The following is an 18,459-nucleotide window of genomic DNA, read 5'->3' as shown; positions in this document are numbered from 1 at the left end:
CAAGTGTCCAGGTCCGCGTGGCTTTCCGTCAGAATTTTTCAAACACTTTTCTTCATTACCGTCTACGCAGCTTAGTTCAACCCTCAAGGACTGCATCAAACAAGGACCTTTTCCTCAGTCATTCTATGAAGCCTGTATTACACTTATTACAAAGAAAGGAAAAGATCAGTTGAAATGTGCCTCTTATAGACCCATCACTTTATTGAACACAGATGCTAAAATATTAGCCAAGATTCTTGCCCGTAGACTAGAAATGGTTCTTCCAAAAATTATTTCAAAAGACCAGACAGGCTTCATTAAAGGTCGTCATTCATATTTTAACATAAGGAGGCTATTTAACATAGTTTACTCTAGCTCTACAGATTCTGATAAATGTGTAGTCTCTCTTGATGCTGAAAAGGCCTTTGATCAAGTTGAGTTCGACTATCTCTTTGCAGTCCTTGATAGATTTGGGTTTGGAGCAAAATTTACTTCATGGATTAAATTACTCTACTCTCAGCCATCTGCTACAATACGAACTAACCTCCAATTGTCAAAACCTTTCAAACTTCACAGAGGCACATGCCAGGGATGTCCTCTCAGCCCCCTGCTTTTTGACCTGGCCGTGGAACCCCTTGCCATTGCGTTTCGCAATTGCAAAGAGGTACACGGCATTTGGAGAAACAATATAGATCACAAGGTCTAGCTCTATGCAGATGATCTCCTGCTTTTTATTTCTAAGCCTTTAAGCTCATTACCATCTGCATTGAGTCTGCTTAGTCAGTTTGGTCAGATTTCAGGGTATAAACTGAACCTTAATAAAAGTGAGCTTCACCCACTGGACACCACTCTCCATGTCTCTGGTAGGACGTATCAACTCAGTTAAAATGACCATTCTACCCAAATTTTGAGACCTTTTCCAGGCCTTACCAATTTTCATTCCTAACACTTTTTTGAGTGAGCTCGATTCTGTCATCTCATTTTACTTATGGCAAGGTAAACGCCCAAGGCTTAATAAGATGCATTTTCAAAAATCTAAAACTGAGGATGGGTTTGCACTTAAATTTTGTTTTTATTATTGGGCTGCTAACATACAATGCTCTGTGTTCTGGTATTTTTTTTACCACAATCGGAGTGGTTGTCCTGACTGGGTGACTATGGAACTACATAGGGACAACAGTATATCCTTACCAGCTAACTCCATCTACAACTCTGTAGTGAAACACTCATTAAAAATATGGGGCCAGTTTAGGAAATACTTTAAACTCTGTGACTTCTCCCTTCTCCTTCTCAGCCCCATCACATCTAACCATTTCTTTAAACCTTCTATCCAGGATGGTGGGTTTGTGGAGTGGCACAGAAGTGGAATAACTTGCTTTAAGGACCTATTCATAGTCAACAAACTAGCAACCTACTAATAAATACAGTCTACCACCATCACACTTTTTCAGATATTTGCAAGTCAGGCACTTTATTTGTTCCCAGACTTCAGGTTCAAACCCTTCACCAGAGCCTACACTATTAGAAACTATCTTACAACTCAATCCAACCAATAGAGGGCTGATTTCCCTGCTTTACAATAAAATGTTACATTTGACACATACTTCTGCATTCAAACTCAAGACACTGTGGAAAGAAGACTTAAACATGACAATCTCTGACGAAACATGGGCCTCCATACTCAACCATGTCAACACAACATCATTATGTGCCCGCCACTGTTTAATCCAGTTCAAAGTGGTGCATAGAGCCCATTTCTCCAAATCCAAATTATCCCGTATCTATCCTGATATCACTCCATATTGTGACAGATACAAAATTGCTGAAACCTCACTGATCCACATGTACTGGTCTTGTCCCAGTCTCGTTCAATTCTGGGCAAAGGTTTTTCATACCCTGTCCAGGATTCTCAGTGTGACACTGGCCCCTGGCCCTCTTCTGGCTCTGTTTGGCATCAGTGGGAATGAGGTGCTTCTACCAGCCTCCAAAAGACAGGTATTATCATTCTGTTGTCTGTTGGCCAGGAGGGCAATCCTACTGAGGTGGTGGGACGCTGCACCTCCCACTCACAAACAGTGGTTATATGACCTCATGTCATGTCCAAAACTGGAAAAAATAAGACATTCACTCCAGTACTCTACTGGGAAATTTCATAGCATGTGGTGTCCTTTCCTTGATGCATTTCAAAGTCTATAAGAATTTTTCAGCAAACTCTCTTAGGTCAGGTGTGGAAATACAGTGTAGAGGTCTAGGGCAGTGACCTAAGTGGGAATGAATGGGATTATTTTGCAGGGATTATGTTAGTTGGGGAAATATTATACATATGTTTATATTTCTGTCTTTTTTCTTTTCTTTTTTTCTTTTTTCTTTTATTTCACAGCCTTAAATGTATATGCTAATTACCCCAAATGTACAGATCATCTGTAATCCTTTTCCTGTCTTTTTGTTTATATGTATAAAAGAAAAACTCCTAATAAAAAGACATTGCTTTAAAAAAAGAGTTAACGTGACTAGACATATGACACATCAGATTATGGCAATACCATATCAAAACATTCAAGGAAAAATCAAGACCTCAATCAAGCAGCAGATGTTGTTTGTTCATGTTATTTCCTTTATAGACAACAAGTTACATACTTTTATAAACGATTATAAAAGTATGTAACTCAAAGATTAGTGGTCATCTGGGTGACAGTCCTCACTGCAAACAAGCTCAAGGTCAAAGTTGACCTTAAAAATGTTAAGAAACTATATTAAGTAATACATCATGTAAAAAGACATTTGCAAATAAAAACAGAACTGCAATACAAACTGTCCCGGTTTGCGGGTGCAAGCCGTGTGGAAGTTAATTAGGACCGGGCAGCAGCAGCTCAAGTGCAGGTAAGAATTTATTAACAGTGAGGCAAATAAACAGAAATGGCGAGTGACACTAACAGGTAACCTAAACTGGGAAAACTAACAAAGCAAACCAGAAACGAAGATGCAGGGAGGTCCGAGGAAACACACATGGAGAGACACAGGGAGATCGAGGGGAAACAACACAGACGAACCAGCAACTAACAGAGGCAGACATGAGGTTTAAATACACAGAAGGATAACGAGGGAATGAGACACAAAAGGAGGGCACAGCTGGGAGTAATCAGACCTGACGAGACAGGGGAAGAGTAAACTGAACACACTGAGATAAGACAGAGACTTTTAAAGTAAAACAGGAAACACATGCACGTAATGACACCGACTCAAAACGCAGACTAAACACAGGGATACACTGGTAGGAAAGAATGAACACTAACCGAGGAAGAACAGAACCAAAATTACAATAATAGAAAACACAAAACGCTGGGTCAAAAGGACCCAGGATCATGACACAAACATATAAACAATCAAAGGGTTTTTTGTTTTGTTTTTCATTTTTGTCAACTTTAAAACGGTTCCAAAAATGGAAACCAATGAGCAGTTCATTTTGAAAGGCCTGTGTTTTTTCTCTTTTGAATATTTCTTATTACTCATTAATAAGACAAAAGTGTTTCTTATACAGTTACTCAATTAATTGATGTAATAATCAATGGATTACTGAATTACTAAAATAGCCTAAATTAAGAAGAAATTTCTACAGATCTAATAACCTGCACTGGTTCTCCCATACATAAGCTTGATTGTTAAAGTTCATCCATCCATTCGCTTCCATTTATGCTTATCAGTCTGCCTTTTTCCTGTTTTATTTTGACAGTCTTGTGGTCTCTGTTCAGCGTGTTTAGTTTTGCTTCTCCTGTGGCATCATGTTCGTTTGTATCAGCTGTGTTCCCCCTGTGTTTCCACTTCCTCTGATCACCTCCTGTCTGTATATATTTTGTGAGTTTTCCCCTGACCTTTCTTATCACATTTCCCCCCGTGGCTCTCCCATGTTTCCAAGGTTTCTCTAATGTTCTGGGTTTTGTTTTGGTCTGCATTTGGGTCCTCACATAAAAATAATCCATACAACCTGCCTCGCATGTCATGACAGTTGTATTCAGTACTTTGTGTTAAGTGGCAGCTGGTAAGGTAGAACGCCTTTTTGCTTTCTTAGACTTTTTGCAAATATGGAAGTACAAAGAATTTCTGGTTAAAAAGTTAAAAACACACGCCACCATATAGCCAGCACCATCCCTAGCTGTGCATTTATTACAGCTGTGCGTGTGAATACAGATAAACCCACATCAAGATATTAGCCATCCACCATTAGCCATCCTCACATCCTCACATCCATCTTCATGTATATCATGATTATATATCAGAAAAGGTAGGGCTACTTGTAATAGTCCTGTCTTGTATGAGCTAGACAGAAGATAAGAAAAGATGTAATAAAAGGACAGTACAAATAGAAATGCAATATATTGCCAGCTGCTGCACCTGTGAGTAAAATAAACATACAGCACCTGGATCACAAAAAGTCGGCAATGTACAGTTAGATAAATCAACAAGTGTGTGTGTGTGTGTGTGTGTGTGTGTGTGTGTGTGTGTGTGTGAAGTGTGAGTGTAGAAAGAGAGAAAGAGAGAGAGTGTTGAGTGCGTGTGTGTTGTGCCTTTGTTGTGAAATGTACTAAATTAAATCATTATCAATAAATTAAATCTTTAAATCATTGTCTACTATAAGCAATACAGAGTGTGTAAAAGTAATGTGGGCTCCACACTTTGCATAAGTTAACTGATGGATTCTGCTGTTGTTTTAATAATAATAATAAGAAGAAGAAGAAGAAGAAGAAGAATCTCACAAATAAGATATCTCACCCTATCTCTAGTGCCCTCCTCCTATCAACCCATTGCATGTCCTGATTCACTACATCCACAAACCTGCTTAGTTTTCCTTTTTCTGCTACCTGGCAGCTCTATATTCAACATGCTTTGTGTAATGTATGCGCTATTCCACCTCTGCACATGCCCAAACCATCTCAGACTTGGAAATATATAAAAAAAAATTAAATAAGTAATGTTTGTTTTCACACAGATTGTAGCATTTTATATACCAGATGATGGCTTTTCCCTTCATCAGGACATTGCAGGTGCTAGCTTCTTTTAACATCTGTCTCTCACCTTAAAACGTGAGTATTTTATGCTTAATTGATAAAACTAAATATCTGGTATTGTCTACACCATAACATTTAAATGGTTAATTGCTCCAAATACTTACTTCTGACAGATTACTAGACTCACTTTCAAGATCTCTGTTGAACATCTACTCAGAAAGTTCAAGATAAAAGCTGTGTTTTTTTACAGAAATAATTCATGCTTCCATTCTACCAGCCAATTGCAGTGTCATGTGGTTTTCCAGTCATTACATATGAACTGAGTGCAAGAGTAAATACATTGTATTGTCATGGTAAATCTTGGCATGTTTTCAGGCATTTAACGATGATAAATATTGACATCTTAGATGTTTAGAGAAATCTTTTGCCACTCACAAGTGAATGTCCCCACACCCACTATTCCAAAAAATTTTGATAAGTTTTTATTCCTTTTCACTTATTTTTCCCTCTCATCTCATACTGTTGATGAAACAACAATGAACAGCCATGAGCAGTAACAGTACAACCAGAATACACCTAACCCACAGTGTCCTGACAACACATGTATTTGATATCCACATGCCTGTGTTGTTCCTGGACCATCATAAAAATGTTGGTCCATGATCAACATTGCAACAGACCAATCAAGGCCAAAGAGCTATCAGTGCTGTGAGATTTTTGCTGAATTTGAATAAACCTAGTGTGGGGTTGGACAGAAATACTGTGTACTGGGCAAAAGTGAAAAACATGGCAGCGAGCAGTAATGGTCAGAAATTCAGCGGGAGTGGGATTTTAAAAGTTGTTTTTATGAAGGACCAATACAAAGATAAATGGACACAATCCACTGCCTCTTGCCTGAATCACATCCAGAAATATTAATGAAAATAATGTGTAATTTGTACTTGAGCACTGAATCTATACAGAGACCAGGAGACACAAGTGGTCAGCAAGTTTCTCTCTTCAAGTTCATCCATTCCCTGCCGGTCAATTTAGAAAATGGCAGCAGTAAAAGAAGTAGCTGGAAATGCTTAGGAAGTGACAGCACTGATCGGGCCAATCACAGTCATTGTAGGTTGCATCCACTCAGTGTGTAATTACATTTCTATGGAAGTGCAGGTCAAGTTACTGAATTATGGCACTGGGTATTAGGGAGGTTTGAAGTTATGCTGTACAGTACCTGTGGTGCAGAGTTAACACAGAAGCATGAATCTCACTTAGTGCAAAAGTGCAAAACTGATATCACAGAACTACAACATTTGTCTGATTTTCTCAGGCACTATACATTCATCTTCATAAGGTATGAAAGTACTTTTCATGGTTACATTTTTTGACAAAATGTCAAAATAGTCCTTATATTAAGTGCATTGGAGTTTTCTGTCTAAAAATCAAGAGATTGGATGGATGGATGGATGGATGGATGGATGGATCTTCATGTAACAGAGGTATTTCAGAATACAGGGTGAGAGATATTTCTGGTAAAGTACAAAAATGTACAGCGCAATGGCCTTACAAAGGCAAAAAGTTTACTGGTTTCATCCTGAGGCTATCAGAGGTACTTGCTTCTGTGCTTTGCTTCTGTGCTGTTGTCTATCCCTGGGAAATATTTTCATCTGATTTACAGTCTCCTAGGTGAAGCCTGAGTACCCCTTCAGTGTGAAGCTGCAACAAGCGATCAAACTCAGCCGGCATTGAGTGGACAATTGCTTGAGGCGGTACGTCATCAAAGTAGTGGTTAGTCAGATTATAGAGGCCATATGGGTGATTACTAAAGGGCCAGAATCCATACAGATGCACATTTTCACACAATTCCAGGGCCATGCTAACCATAATTAATCCAGTGCTCAGCCGCACTTCTTTCAGGCCTTCAGAGCGCCAGAATTGAGCCAGGCTATCAAGGTACTGAGGGTTGAAGAAAACAGGTTGAATAGGGCTTTTAAAGTCTTGTATTGTATATGCAACTCGCTGACACACAGCAGTACTCATGCCAAAAGAGAAGGCAGGAAGGAGCAGCAGAGAGTTGCCGTACTTGCGAAGACTCTCCACAAATGGAAGGCGACGTCCAGCCAGCGAGCCATACCTGTGCGAAAGAAACATCTGACTTTGAGCAACAACACATAAGTAATGTGAGGTGACAAGTAGGGATGGGAATCGAGAGCCGGTTCTCTACAAGAACTAGTTGCCAGTGCTTGCCTATAAGTCACGTTTGTTGTACTTGTGTTATCAGATGTTTTAAGTTCATGTGCCAGAGAAGAAAAATAGCGGTGTGACCTACAGTGTGGATTTAGACATTTCATTTATACTAACTTCATTATTCTTATTCTTATTGGGAAATACCTACAACATATACACACATTTGACCACACAGCATGCAAGTAAGTTGCTGAATGTAATATCTTGATGTGTTGCTTAGCAATGATGGTGACTCTAAACATGGACCCAATGAGAACCCAAATGAGCCTCAATAAGAGAGCTGATAAGGAATCGAATTGGAAAGTGATTCTGATAATAGAATCAGAATCGCTTAATTCTTATCAGTTCCCATCCCTAGTGACAAGGATTCATTTTCTTGCTCACTTATTAAAGAAGATGGTTGGGTTTGCTGTCACAAGGCTAGTTTTGATGCCAACATCTTTCTCGTATCCATTTTCCAAAGGAGGTAAGTTGCACCTGAACAAACAAAAAAGTAGACACAGAAATGGTTACATGGAATTTCCACTCTGAATTTGGTCTACATTGGACACTTTTCTCACCTGATAACAAAGTCAGCTGAATCAATCATTTTTCCACAGCTGCTCTCAGACAGGATCCCACCATTCCCAACAACCGAACAAGTGTCCCATTTCTTATTTGAGAAAGGATTCTCCTGGAATAGCGACAGATAAGGCATTATAAAAAAACATTTACATTGTTGCTGATGTCAAATATAATCACAAATTGTATATTCATAAATATTAGAAATTTAAAAATGACAAATAACTTTGTTTATTGTGGGTTTTTTTCTCTTTTGGAAAATGAATTGCACACAAAAGTAAAAAGAGGTAGAGACAGACTATATAAATACAAAGTCTTATAAATAGAATAGCTCCTCTAATGGACAGTGTGCCCTGCTACATCAATCGGGATATGCTCCAATTTTAGACATTTCCAAATAAGATCAACTTTAATCTGCTTTGCTACTTTTGCAGAGATGCAAAAGGCCCCAGGACTTAAATAACAATTTCACTTAAATATGTTAACGGTATAGATTTTCAGTCACTTTCTCTCTTCTATGGCTCTGCAGACCAGTCAAGTTTGAGGTTTGAGGCAGACCAGACTACAAAATGTGCATCATTATATGTGTATAATCACAAATATTTCTTAATATTTGACTTTCTTTGTGTGCAGTTATAAACTGATACAGAAAATGGTTCATCATAATATTGTAGGTTGTCATTGAGCCTGTACAATGTTGCATTTCATTTTCATAATCACATTGATTTTGAGGTTACAATGAAAAACTGCTAGATGTCAGTAGATTTCAGCCACTTCAGTTCTGTTTTCTTATCCCTTCTAGTTCGAGTGCATAATCCTAGCTGTGGTGGCTGCTATACAACAAACATGTTTTAGTTAGCCAAGAGACATGAAAAACATTAAAATCAGACTGTACCCCATAATGACCAGGTGGCATATTTCATATAATGTTTGTGTGAAAATCTATGTTTATTTTAACATCTTTTAATAATATTAATACCTAATATAAACACTTTAAATAAATCAGGAAATAAAAAACATATAGAGTCAGTTCAATATGTTGCAGCATTTTATGTTTTACCCCCAAGTCACCTAAAAATTTCTGTGTTCATCTGTAGTGAGTATACTTAGATAGCAAAGACTTTTCAAGCAACTTAAAGAAGTCCAGACGCTTTTCTTTCCAAGCTCCTTAGACTACGATGACCTGGATGACTGAGAACTTTCACAGACATATCAGATAGCAAAGTGACTCTGGACCAGATGTGGCCCTGACTTTTTCCCTGTTGTATAGTTTATCAGATCAGTGTTTACCTTAACCATCAATGTCAAATAAGAAGCACCCACCTTTATTTACTTTGGAAGAGGCTATAAAATTTTGCAAAAGGAGATCATGACAAATGAATGAGTCAATGAAGCTCACTTCTGCCGACAACCATGAGTGACAGTGACAGCAACAGCTAGAGCAGGCACATATTTAAATGTCTCTCTGCGACACACAAACACCTACAGTTTCTCTTCACAACCTTTTTTTTTTTTCACTACATATATGAACAGCCTCGAGCCACATACAGGAAATGCAAGATCTACTAATCTACTAAAATTACATAGAATGAGGTGCTGGTTTATGGAACCCACCATGTTCCCCACCAATTCAGTGTTATTTATATACCACTAAATCAAAGTAACTTTAATGCTCTAATGAAATATTGCGGTCAACGCTGGTCGCATGCAGCACTGAGGTTTAGCAGGACAAGCAAGAGATGAGTCCACTGTCAGAGGTCATAAGATTTTTTGTAACCTTCACTAAAGCTGTTTCTGTGCTGTGATGAACCCTGACTGAAACTCTTCAGATAAACCGTTTGTCTGCAGATGATCAGGTGTTTCACAACTACTCTTTCAAAAAAAAAAATCTAGATAAAAGGAAGGTTTGAGATTGGCCCATAATTAGCTAAGACACCTGGGTCAAGTGATGACTTTTTAAGTAACAGTTTAATCACTGCCAGCTTGACGGTCTGTGGTACATAGTCTATTAATTGAGAAAGACCGATCATATCTGTGCTTCATATTTACACATGAAGCTTTAATGTATCTGTGTATTTATATGGGTAAAATGTCATTTTTTCTATTAAAAGTATTAAACAAACTATTCAGTAACCTCAGAAAAATACTGACTGTAATTTTAATGTTGATAAAAGTTTGTCCTTATTTACTTTTAAATAGTTTATTTATAAATACTATACACAATATACTTGTGTAGAACCCAAGAAAATCAAATGAGACAAAATACTGTTCACACTTTTTCAGGTTAGAACAGCACAAACAAAATTACCTCCAAATGCTCATTTCAGAAGCAAGAGACAGAGTTCAGTAAAAGATACAAAAGGAAATATACAATGAAGATTTGCAAAATAATAACTGTGGTCAAACAAAACACATGAGAATGAATGAAGATATCAAAGAAGAGGCACATACATAGTTTCCATGGATGAAAATGAACCTACCTTTGAGAACAAGTCAAAATAGTCCCATTTCACCTGAAGAGTCCTCTTCCTTTCCCCACTGTAAACAATATTCGATCCTAGAGGAGTATTGTTCTGAGTAATAATGGCGTTGTCAAAGCCATTGCAATTAACTCTCAGATTGTCTCTGAGAAACAACAAACACTTAGTTAACATTGGCTGACTATTTACCAGATGAGCTGGTTCATAAGTTTCTGATGTAGCTGCATGTTTAACTTATGTTAGTAGTTATTGCCAACAAAAGAAAAGGTCATTAATGTCTTTCTGAACGTCATGGCAAGGAACAATATTTTTTTATTCTTATCCTGTTCAATGGAAAGATTTGAATGTGACTAACAGTCAACGGAGAGAGATAACGTGTAAGGACAGGGAAGGGCGAGCAAACAAAAGGTGAGTTATTTGCTCACCTGTTGTTTGATCTTAACCATCCAACACTATCTTGTTAGGAAAGTTAAAATCCATAGTTAAACAAAGGAAGATGGAAAAAGGAGCAATCAACAAAACAATTAGCTCCAGTTTTACTGTAAAAATGATAACAGAAAAAAGGTTAACCCCATATGTTACTGGATTTTTTATCTCATTTTATTTTTTAGGGCTTAGATTAGGTCCCACCACCACTGTGACTGTTGTCTCCAACAGCTGTAAGCAACAAAGACAAACGCAACTCCTGATAATGTTTTATCCAGCTCAAAACGTCTCCATTATATGCTTATAGCATCATTTGTCCATATGGCAAGTATCTCTCAATTCTTTGTTGTGCCATCAGTTTTCTTACAGTTCCTCTGTCCTAAACTCCTTGTGCGTCTTTACTTTTCCTTGTTTGTCTATAGCTGTTTTTGATTCAGTTCATATAAAATTTAATAAATCACATAGCAATTTCAGGTTATTTTTCTGCATGTCACTTTCATCTACTGTGAAAAATATAAACCAGCCCATTATGAACATTTCCCCTCAGGATGATATACTGGATTCCATAACATCTTATATGCATGACTAGGCTCCTATTTGCGTTATTTGGTAATCTTTTGACTTCTATTTTGTAATTTTCATAGAAAAAACATTAAGCATTTGAAATGAGATCCTTACCTGAATTTTAAGTAATTTTTCTCGTTCTTCTTCCAGGTTTGATTGTAACGCTGATGTACTTTGTCAATGATTTCCCTGTGACACACACACACACATCCAAACACAGTCAGCAGAATCATACCTGTGCAGCTGGCATGACTATATTTTTGATGATGGCATAAACAAAGCGGTTTCTCAGGGAAACGGTATGACAAGTTATGTTTTCTCTCACTTGCAGCCTTTGCAAATTTCTGACAGCTTTGGGGCATGTTTCTTTTGAGGAGGTGGTCGGTGAGGTTCCTCATGACTGCAAAAGAAAATGTTTTTTTGACAGATTAGACAGCTGAAAAATGCAGATAGTGCAGCTAGATCTGATCTGAAAAGGGGTATCAGAGTGGCCAATACAGTGCATAAGAGGAAGATTGAAGACCACTTCAGCAACAACAATTCATGACAGGTATGGCAGGGAGTTCAGCACATAACCAATTACAAGCCTGGCAAAATCTCAATAACTGAGGGCAATGCAGCGCTTGCGGAGGAGCTAAACCATTTCCTTGCACACTTCGAGGTGAAGGACCAGCGGCAGCCAAGCTCAAACATCAGGCGGCAGCAGCAGCCCAAGCCTCCTTCTGCAGGAATTTGAGGTGAGGTGCACACTGAAGGCAGTGAACCCCTGGAAGGCTCCCAGTCCAGATGGAGTGACCAGGAGGGTCCTAAAAGAATGTGAGTCTTACTTAGATTTTCAACACTTCACTGTCCCAGTCCTGCATGGAGGTCCGCCACAATTGTCCCACTGCATAAATGGAACAACATTAGCAGCATCAATGACTACCGACCAGTTGCTCTAACAGCTGTTATTAGTAAGTGTTTCGAGAAACTGGTCCGATGCCACATCACGTCCTACCTGCCACCCACACTTGACCCACTCCACTCTGCATACAGAGCTAACAGATCGTTACAACGGTCCACACCACCACCTCCCACCTGGAACAACAGGTGAGACTCATCAGAAAAACGGACCTGAACGGTAGAAGATGATCTGCTGATCATTTCGTTATACATGAAAACAATGTATAACCAAATTAGGAGGTAATGAGATTGAATTTGTAGACTATATTTGAGGAATATGGGTGATAAATTTACTTCTGAAGGTGTATGTACTTTAACAACAAATAATATGCTGATAAATTCTTTCTGGATGTGGAGTAGTGTTTCAAGGCTGGTAAAAGGTTTGACCTTATCCAGAAACATCACAACAGAAACACTGAAGAAGTGCTTTACTTTTGACACTTTAGCTTCAATTTCAGGAACTTTAATTAATTTAATGATACTATGTTTTTTATAATACTTCTTCAACAGCCTCTTTAGTTTTTGCTCTCTAGGCACAAAGGTAGTTATGTACTTACTTGCTGTCCAACTTGTACCAGATGAGAGTGGTTATCAGGGTCCCCAAACCGAGGAGAGTGATCATGAAAGAGAAGAAAGACTTTATATGATGTCCCCTCATACCTCTCCCCTCCTGTTAGTCTTAACCTTTAGACTGTCCAACTTTTCTCTCTCCCTCTTCCTCCTTCTCCTGTTTTTACCTTTCACAACACTTTTTTTTATCTGCCCTATCCCAGTGCAGTGCCCAGGTTTTTAATTTCCCACTCCTACTCAGATTGCTCTACCTCACAGTACTTCAGACACACACTCATACAAATACATGCCAGCTCATTGAAGACAATGAATCCTTTGCCTCATGACTGCCTGCTGTTTTAAGCACTCATCACTCCCGCCTCCCTCCTTTATTCTCTTTCTGTTTGGTTTGACTTTTTTTTTCTTCCTCATTGACGATCACTAGAAAGTATGAATCAGTGTGAGGGTGTGCAAGGAAATACTTTCAAGACCTATTGCGTGCAGAGGAAAGTCAAGGGGGTAAGGCCATACTTCCAATCAGAGGAACTCTTAATACCAACCAAATGCATATGAACATGCAAAAGCTTTCAGCTGGTGTTTCTCTAACTAAGTAACTAACAGCTGGAAAAAATAGAGAAGTAGGAACTGATAATTTACTTACTCTCTGTTGCCAAATGAGTAGTGTTAGCAGAATTAATTTCTTGCAGTGATTAGATTAATACTGGAAAAACACTTATTTCAAGATTAACTTAAATAAAAGCATGCCTGATAATGTATACACATTTTAAACTTAACTTACATCTTAAATTGTACTTAAAACTAAATTATACAAGCATGTCGCATATCAGTTCATGCAAGTGTCCAATTTGTGGCAGCATTTCTTATCATTCTTTTATGTTGTCACTTATCATACCTGCACATTGTTACTGCTCTTTGTAATCTGGATCTTGGACATAAGCTCTTGAAACAGATGCCTCCCGAAACAAATATTATTGATCAACTATTTGCTCAAATTTCCACAGATATAGACAATATAGACAATATATTAAATTATTCTATATTATAGACAATGAACTGGACTGGGTTAAAAACACTACTGCACTTTACGGCAAGGGCCAGAGTCGTCTCTATTTTCTGAGGTCCTTCAACATCTGTCGGAGAATTCTCAGGATTTTCTATGAGTCTGTTGTGGCCAGTGCTATCCTCTATGCTGTTGCATGCTGGGGCCGCAAGTTGAGCGTCTGTTTTTGTTAATGTTACTGTACTGGAGCTACTGTAATCCACATAATTTCCCTAGCGATTAATAAAGTATGCTGATTCTGATATTCAGTCCATCCAGGTCTTTGTGCATTCTGCCTTACCTTAGCCTTTTCTCTCTGCTTTCCTTAAGAATGGCATCTTGATAGCAACCATTTCACCGAGACCGTTTCTGTTAAGGCTTCAGTAAACAGTAGATGGATCAGCTGAAGGACCAGATAAATCTCCCAGGTCCTGTGTTAGCAGGGCTGTGCAGAGATGTTTGAAGGGGCGGATGCTCAAAGTTAAAAAGGGGCAAATAGAATCAGACTGAATAATAACCAGCCACATTCACCAAGAATCTGTTGTGGAATCACATCATACTACACCATTGTCATCAGGTGGGGACAATACATAGCAAACATAGCCAATGTTTTACCTGATGGGGTACAATGTTGCTGTAAAGGGGTTGCTGCTGCTCCTGGTGCTAATAGTGCTGGAGGGCAGGGCTGTGTTGATGTGAGACTATAGACGTTAAAAAGTCAATAGGACAGAAACCCATGCACATAACAAGTGTTATGAGATAATAATAAAATACAAAGATTGTTGACACTTCTTAGAATAAGGCAAGAGATTAAAAAAAACTGTGAAATAAACTGGCTGTGACTCACTCTTTGCGTCTCCTCCTTCTTCCATCTCCTCATCACATCTATCACTCTCCACTTGTTCTTCATCTGAGAAAAATGCATAATTTGCATCTATTATTTAATTATCCACACTTAACAACGCTGGCACCTAATCCATAATAAAGTAATGATAAAAAAAATGTTATAGAACCAAATCATTGTAACTGTGTTTATTATTGTTTTTATACTTGAAGACCTCTGCAATGCAACAACTGGTACATGTGGTATTGTTACCTGTGCCCTTTATTCAGCTGGCAAGGGCTGCCTTCTCCAGCTCTTCCTGAGCCCTTGCTATAAGCTGGATAGTGTAGTGGACTACATGCCTTTGGAGTGGAGGATTGTAAATTCAATTCCCACCTGGTGCGTCTGCATCCAGTAAGGGTCCTAAGGCTAGACCCCCCCCATGCTAAGCGACCCTACCGCATACATGAGCGAGAGAGATAAACATGAAGTCATACTGGCTTGGATGTTGCCTGGATCAACAAGGTCTGGTTGGGCGTAATATACATATATATGTGCATTGTTCATAGGTATGGTAAATGAAAAGAAATCATCATTTCTGGAATAGGTTGATAGTAACAAAGGGCCTATACAACACACTTGTTTTAGGCTTTTGCTCCCTACCAAGAATTAACACCCCAGTTCTTGACTGTTGCTCATTTTTGTTCATTGTTATTCTGACAGCTTGGTCCTTCAAGCTGGATTTCAACGTCTCCTCCACTCGCCTAAGGAACATGACCGAGACCCTGCAAGGAGTCTGGAGCTCTTTACAATAAAAGACCACGAACCAGTGTTCTTAGAAATTCTATTTCAGGACGTAGAGGGCGGGAGCTAGAGGCGACTGGGAGAGTGACAAGATCCATAAACCCAGAGGAGCAACTAGAACTGCGTTCCTCCTCTCAAGTCTGTGCCTTCCTTTTTCTTTTAACAACTCCGTTTGACAGCTGATAGGCCGCCTCAGGGCACAACCACACCTCAACAGGTACCTGCAATATAAAACCATGCACATAAAGTCAGTAGCCTACTACACATACAAATAAACACTAAGATCAGGATTAAACGAACTACAAAACAAGCAATAATTTCCACTGTGTAACATTTATCAGAGAATTTGATATGCAGCATGCTTAACTCCTGCCTTTAATAACAATTTCATGATGTCAATTCATTTTTTATTCAATTTTATTTATAAAAATCACAACAACAGTTGCCTCAAGGCACTTTATATTGTAAAATTGTGAATTAAAGGTAAAGGTAAATTACAGACAATGACCTTTTATAATTTTATTAGAAAGCATCTTTCACTTACTAACAACGTTGGCTGATGTTGACAGGTTCTTTGCAGTCTTAAATATTAAATATTTAAATATTAAGTTGTGGAGGTAAACAGACGACAAGGAGCTCTTAGTTCTCACTCCTGCTTTATTCCTCTTCTCACATCGCGCCACAAAACACAGTAACACATTTCCTCAACACTGGGTGTGAGTGGAGCCCTCTAGTGGTCAGCCACAAAGTATTTGTATTTGGGCATCTATATGGACCAACTATTTAAATGGGAAGAACATGTTGATTTTTTTTATTTGAAAAATGAGCTGAAAGGCTCCTCCTAACAGGAATGTATGCAGGGATCAGCAGCATGGACGTGTGATCTGACTAACCGAGATGTGGTAGGAGGGTTGCTCTGTAGCCTTTTTGGATGTTGCTGTAGGCTTTATCCAGTGTGTTTTGCCCCCTTGTTGCACTGACCTAAAGTCAGCATGGTTGAAGCCCCCAGCTATAATGTGCACTGCGTCTGGAGTGGCTCTTCCTGTCGTGACGGTTGACCGTGCAGCCTGCCAATTCAATACTCCAGAATTGATGGCTGCAGCCAAGTCTCTCCGAGTAGTATAATGCTGTTGTCCTGTACACACTTGTTGGCTGCAGTCTGTAATCTCAGTTCGTCGATTTTGTTGGTTATGGACCTGATGTTGGAGAGGAAGCTACTCAGAAGCAGTGGCGTAAATGGTTGTTTCTTTAGTTGTGCTAGCGGGCCCGCCCTGCAGCCACGCTTTTGCCTCCTTTGTTTACGTTTCCTCTTGCTGCTGGAAAGAACCAACCACGGAAACCCCGGAGTTCTTATTATTTCCTTCAGAATGCTGTGGAAGTGGTGATAGTCTGACGTAATGTTCCTTGCACAGCGTAATCCCAAACTCAGAAGGTCCTGACGACTAAGTAGACTCTACTCGATTTATGGTAGTAAAAAACACATACACCCACACATATACACGTAGAACAAGTAAAAAACAAAGCACCAAGTGTGAGGAGCAGTGAGCTGCTACGTCTGTGCGCACCGCCAACTTGTTTACTACTTTACAGACAATAAATACAATAGGGTAACAAGGGAATGAGGACCAAGAGGGAAACACAGCTGGGACTAATCACACACAGACATACGAGACCGGGTGGAAGCAAACAGAATACACTCACACAAGATGGGGAACTATCAAAGTAAAACAGGAAACATGAGACACACACTGAGACATGGACTTCACACTGTAACCGGGGAAAGAAGCAGACAAAAACATAGCCGGCTGGAAACAGAAGAGAAATTTATAAAGCAGACACATGCTGAGACATGGATTAGACATAGGGACCGCGAAAGACAGACATGAAACCATAACTGAGTCGACAAAACACAAGGAACAGGGGAGGAACAATAACAAAACCTAACTAGAAATCAGGAAATACTAAAGATAACTGAGGGAGCTAGAAATACAAAGCACGATAACTGGTAGGAAGACTACATCAATGAATATTGATAAATCAAACATACTCTGTGTCAGACCCAGGTACCCTAACAGAACAGGATGTCGACCATGTATCCAGTTGTAGCAGCAAAGGCGAAGCAGGTCCAGGACCCAACCGCATGTCCAGCGTCAGCAACGGAGATGAGGCCAGCTGCGTGGAAGACCATGGCGGTGCAGCTAAAGGCGAAGCAGGTCTGGCGGATAGTCGTGGAGCCAGCAGCGGCGAAGCAGATCTGTCAAACCGCCATAGAACCAGCGGCAGTGCAGGTGAAGCAGGTCCGGCAGCCCACTGTGTGACCAGCGGCGGCAGCTGTGGCGAAGCCGGTATTTTGTCTGTTTGGGAGCTGACACAGTCTGAGGGGATGGGGTTTTGGGGTTGTAAAGGGTGGCGAGAAGCTGCAGAGCGGCATGTAAGACTGCAACTCTGCTTCCTGGTCCCAACTTTGGATAGTCACGTTTTGGGGGATTTAATAAATTAGTCCAGATTTCTAGAAATGAGCTGCACCATCCACAATGGGATTGATGCCATCTCTCCTAACAAGGCTAGGTTTCCTCATTATCTGTAAAGCCCACATTTTTGGACACCACTCAGACAGACAGCAATTTAAGGAGAACATGTGGCTAAACATGTCAGTCCTGGTCCGATTTAGGAGGGGACCAGAGAAAACTACAGACACTAGTAGAAGTGATACTCTACTGCAAAGAGTTCAGTTTGAGTGTTGTTTTAAATCAATTGAAAATAATAATAATTTAAAAAATTCCTTCTTGTTGCATGTTAAAGCTCTACTTGGAGCCTTGTTAAGATCCAACCATGCAAAATACGATTTTTTGCCATTTTTCAAGTAGTGTTAAACTTTTAATCAGGCCTGCACTAGGAACATTTCTTGCTGTGAGCCTACTTTACCTCCATGCCCAAGCTGATATTTCAGCAAAGCGTGTGATAGACATGCCAGTCCGTCTTGCCCATTAAAAGCTTTCAATAAGCTGCAGTACCAGCAGAGGGAGATATTTTATTTCA

General features: G+C 39.4%; 1 protein-coding gene across 1 annotated transcript; it reads right to left on the bottom strand.

Moving 5' to 3' along the window:
- Positions 1–5,572: 5,572 nt before the first annotated feature.
- LOC116314388 (alpha-2,8-sialyltransferase 8F-like) lies at positions 5,573–12,931 on the bottom strand. Its single transcript, XM_031732396.2, has 7 exons — positions 12,742–12,931; positions 11,568–11,642; positions 11,357–11,431; positions 10,253–10,397; positions 7,772–7,884; positions 7,596–7,688; positions 5,573–7,098 (listed from the first exon to the last, which is right to left on the bottom strand). The coding sequence occupies exons 1-7, from the start codon at positions 12,840–12,842 to the stop codon at positions 6,609–6,611; spliced, it is 1,092 nt and encodes a 363-aa protein (XP_031588256.2). The 5' UTR covers positions 12,843–12,931; the 3' UTR covers positions 5,573–6,608.
- Positions 12,932–18,459: the final 5,528 nt, after the last annotated feature.

Source organism: Oreochromis aureus, linkage group 4 (genome assembly GCF_013358895.1).
Source record: "Oreochromis aureus strain Israel breed Guangdong linkage group 4, ZZ_aureus, whole genome shotgun sequence".
Taxonomy (NCBI): Eukaryota; Metazoa; Chordata; class Actinopteri; order Cichliformes; family Cichlidae; genus Oreochromis; species Oreochromis aureus.
This window is presented reverse-complemented; position numbering and strand designations above follow the sequence as displayed.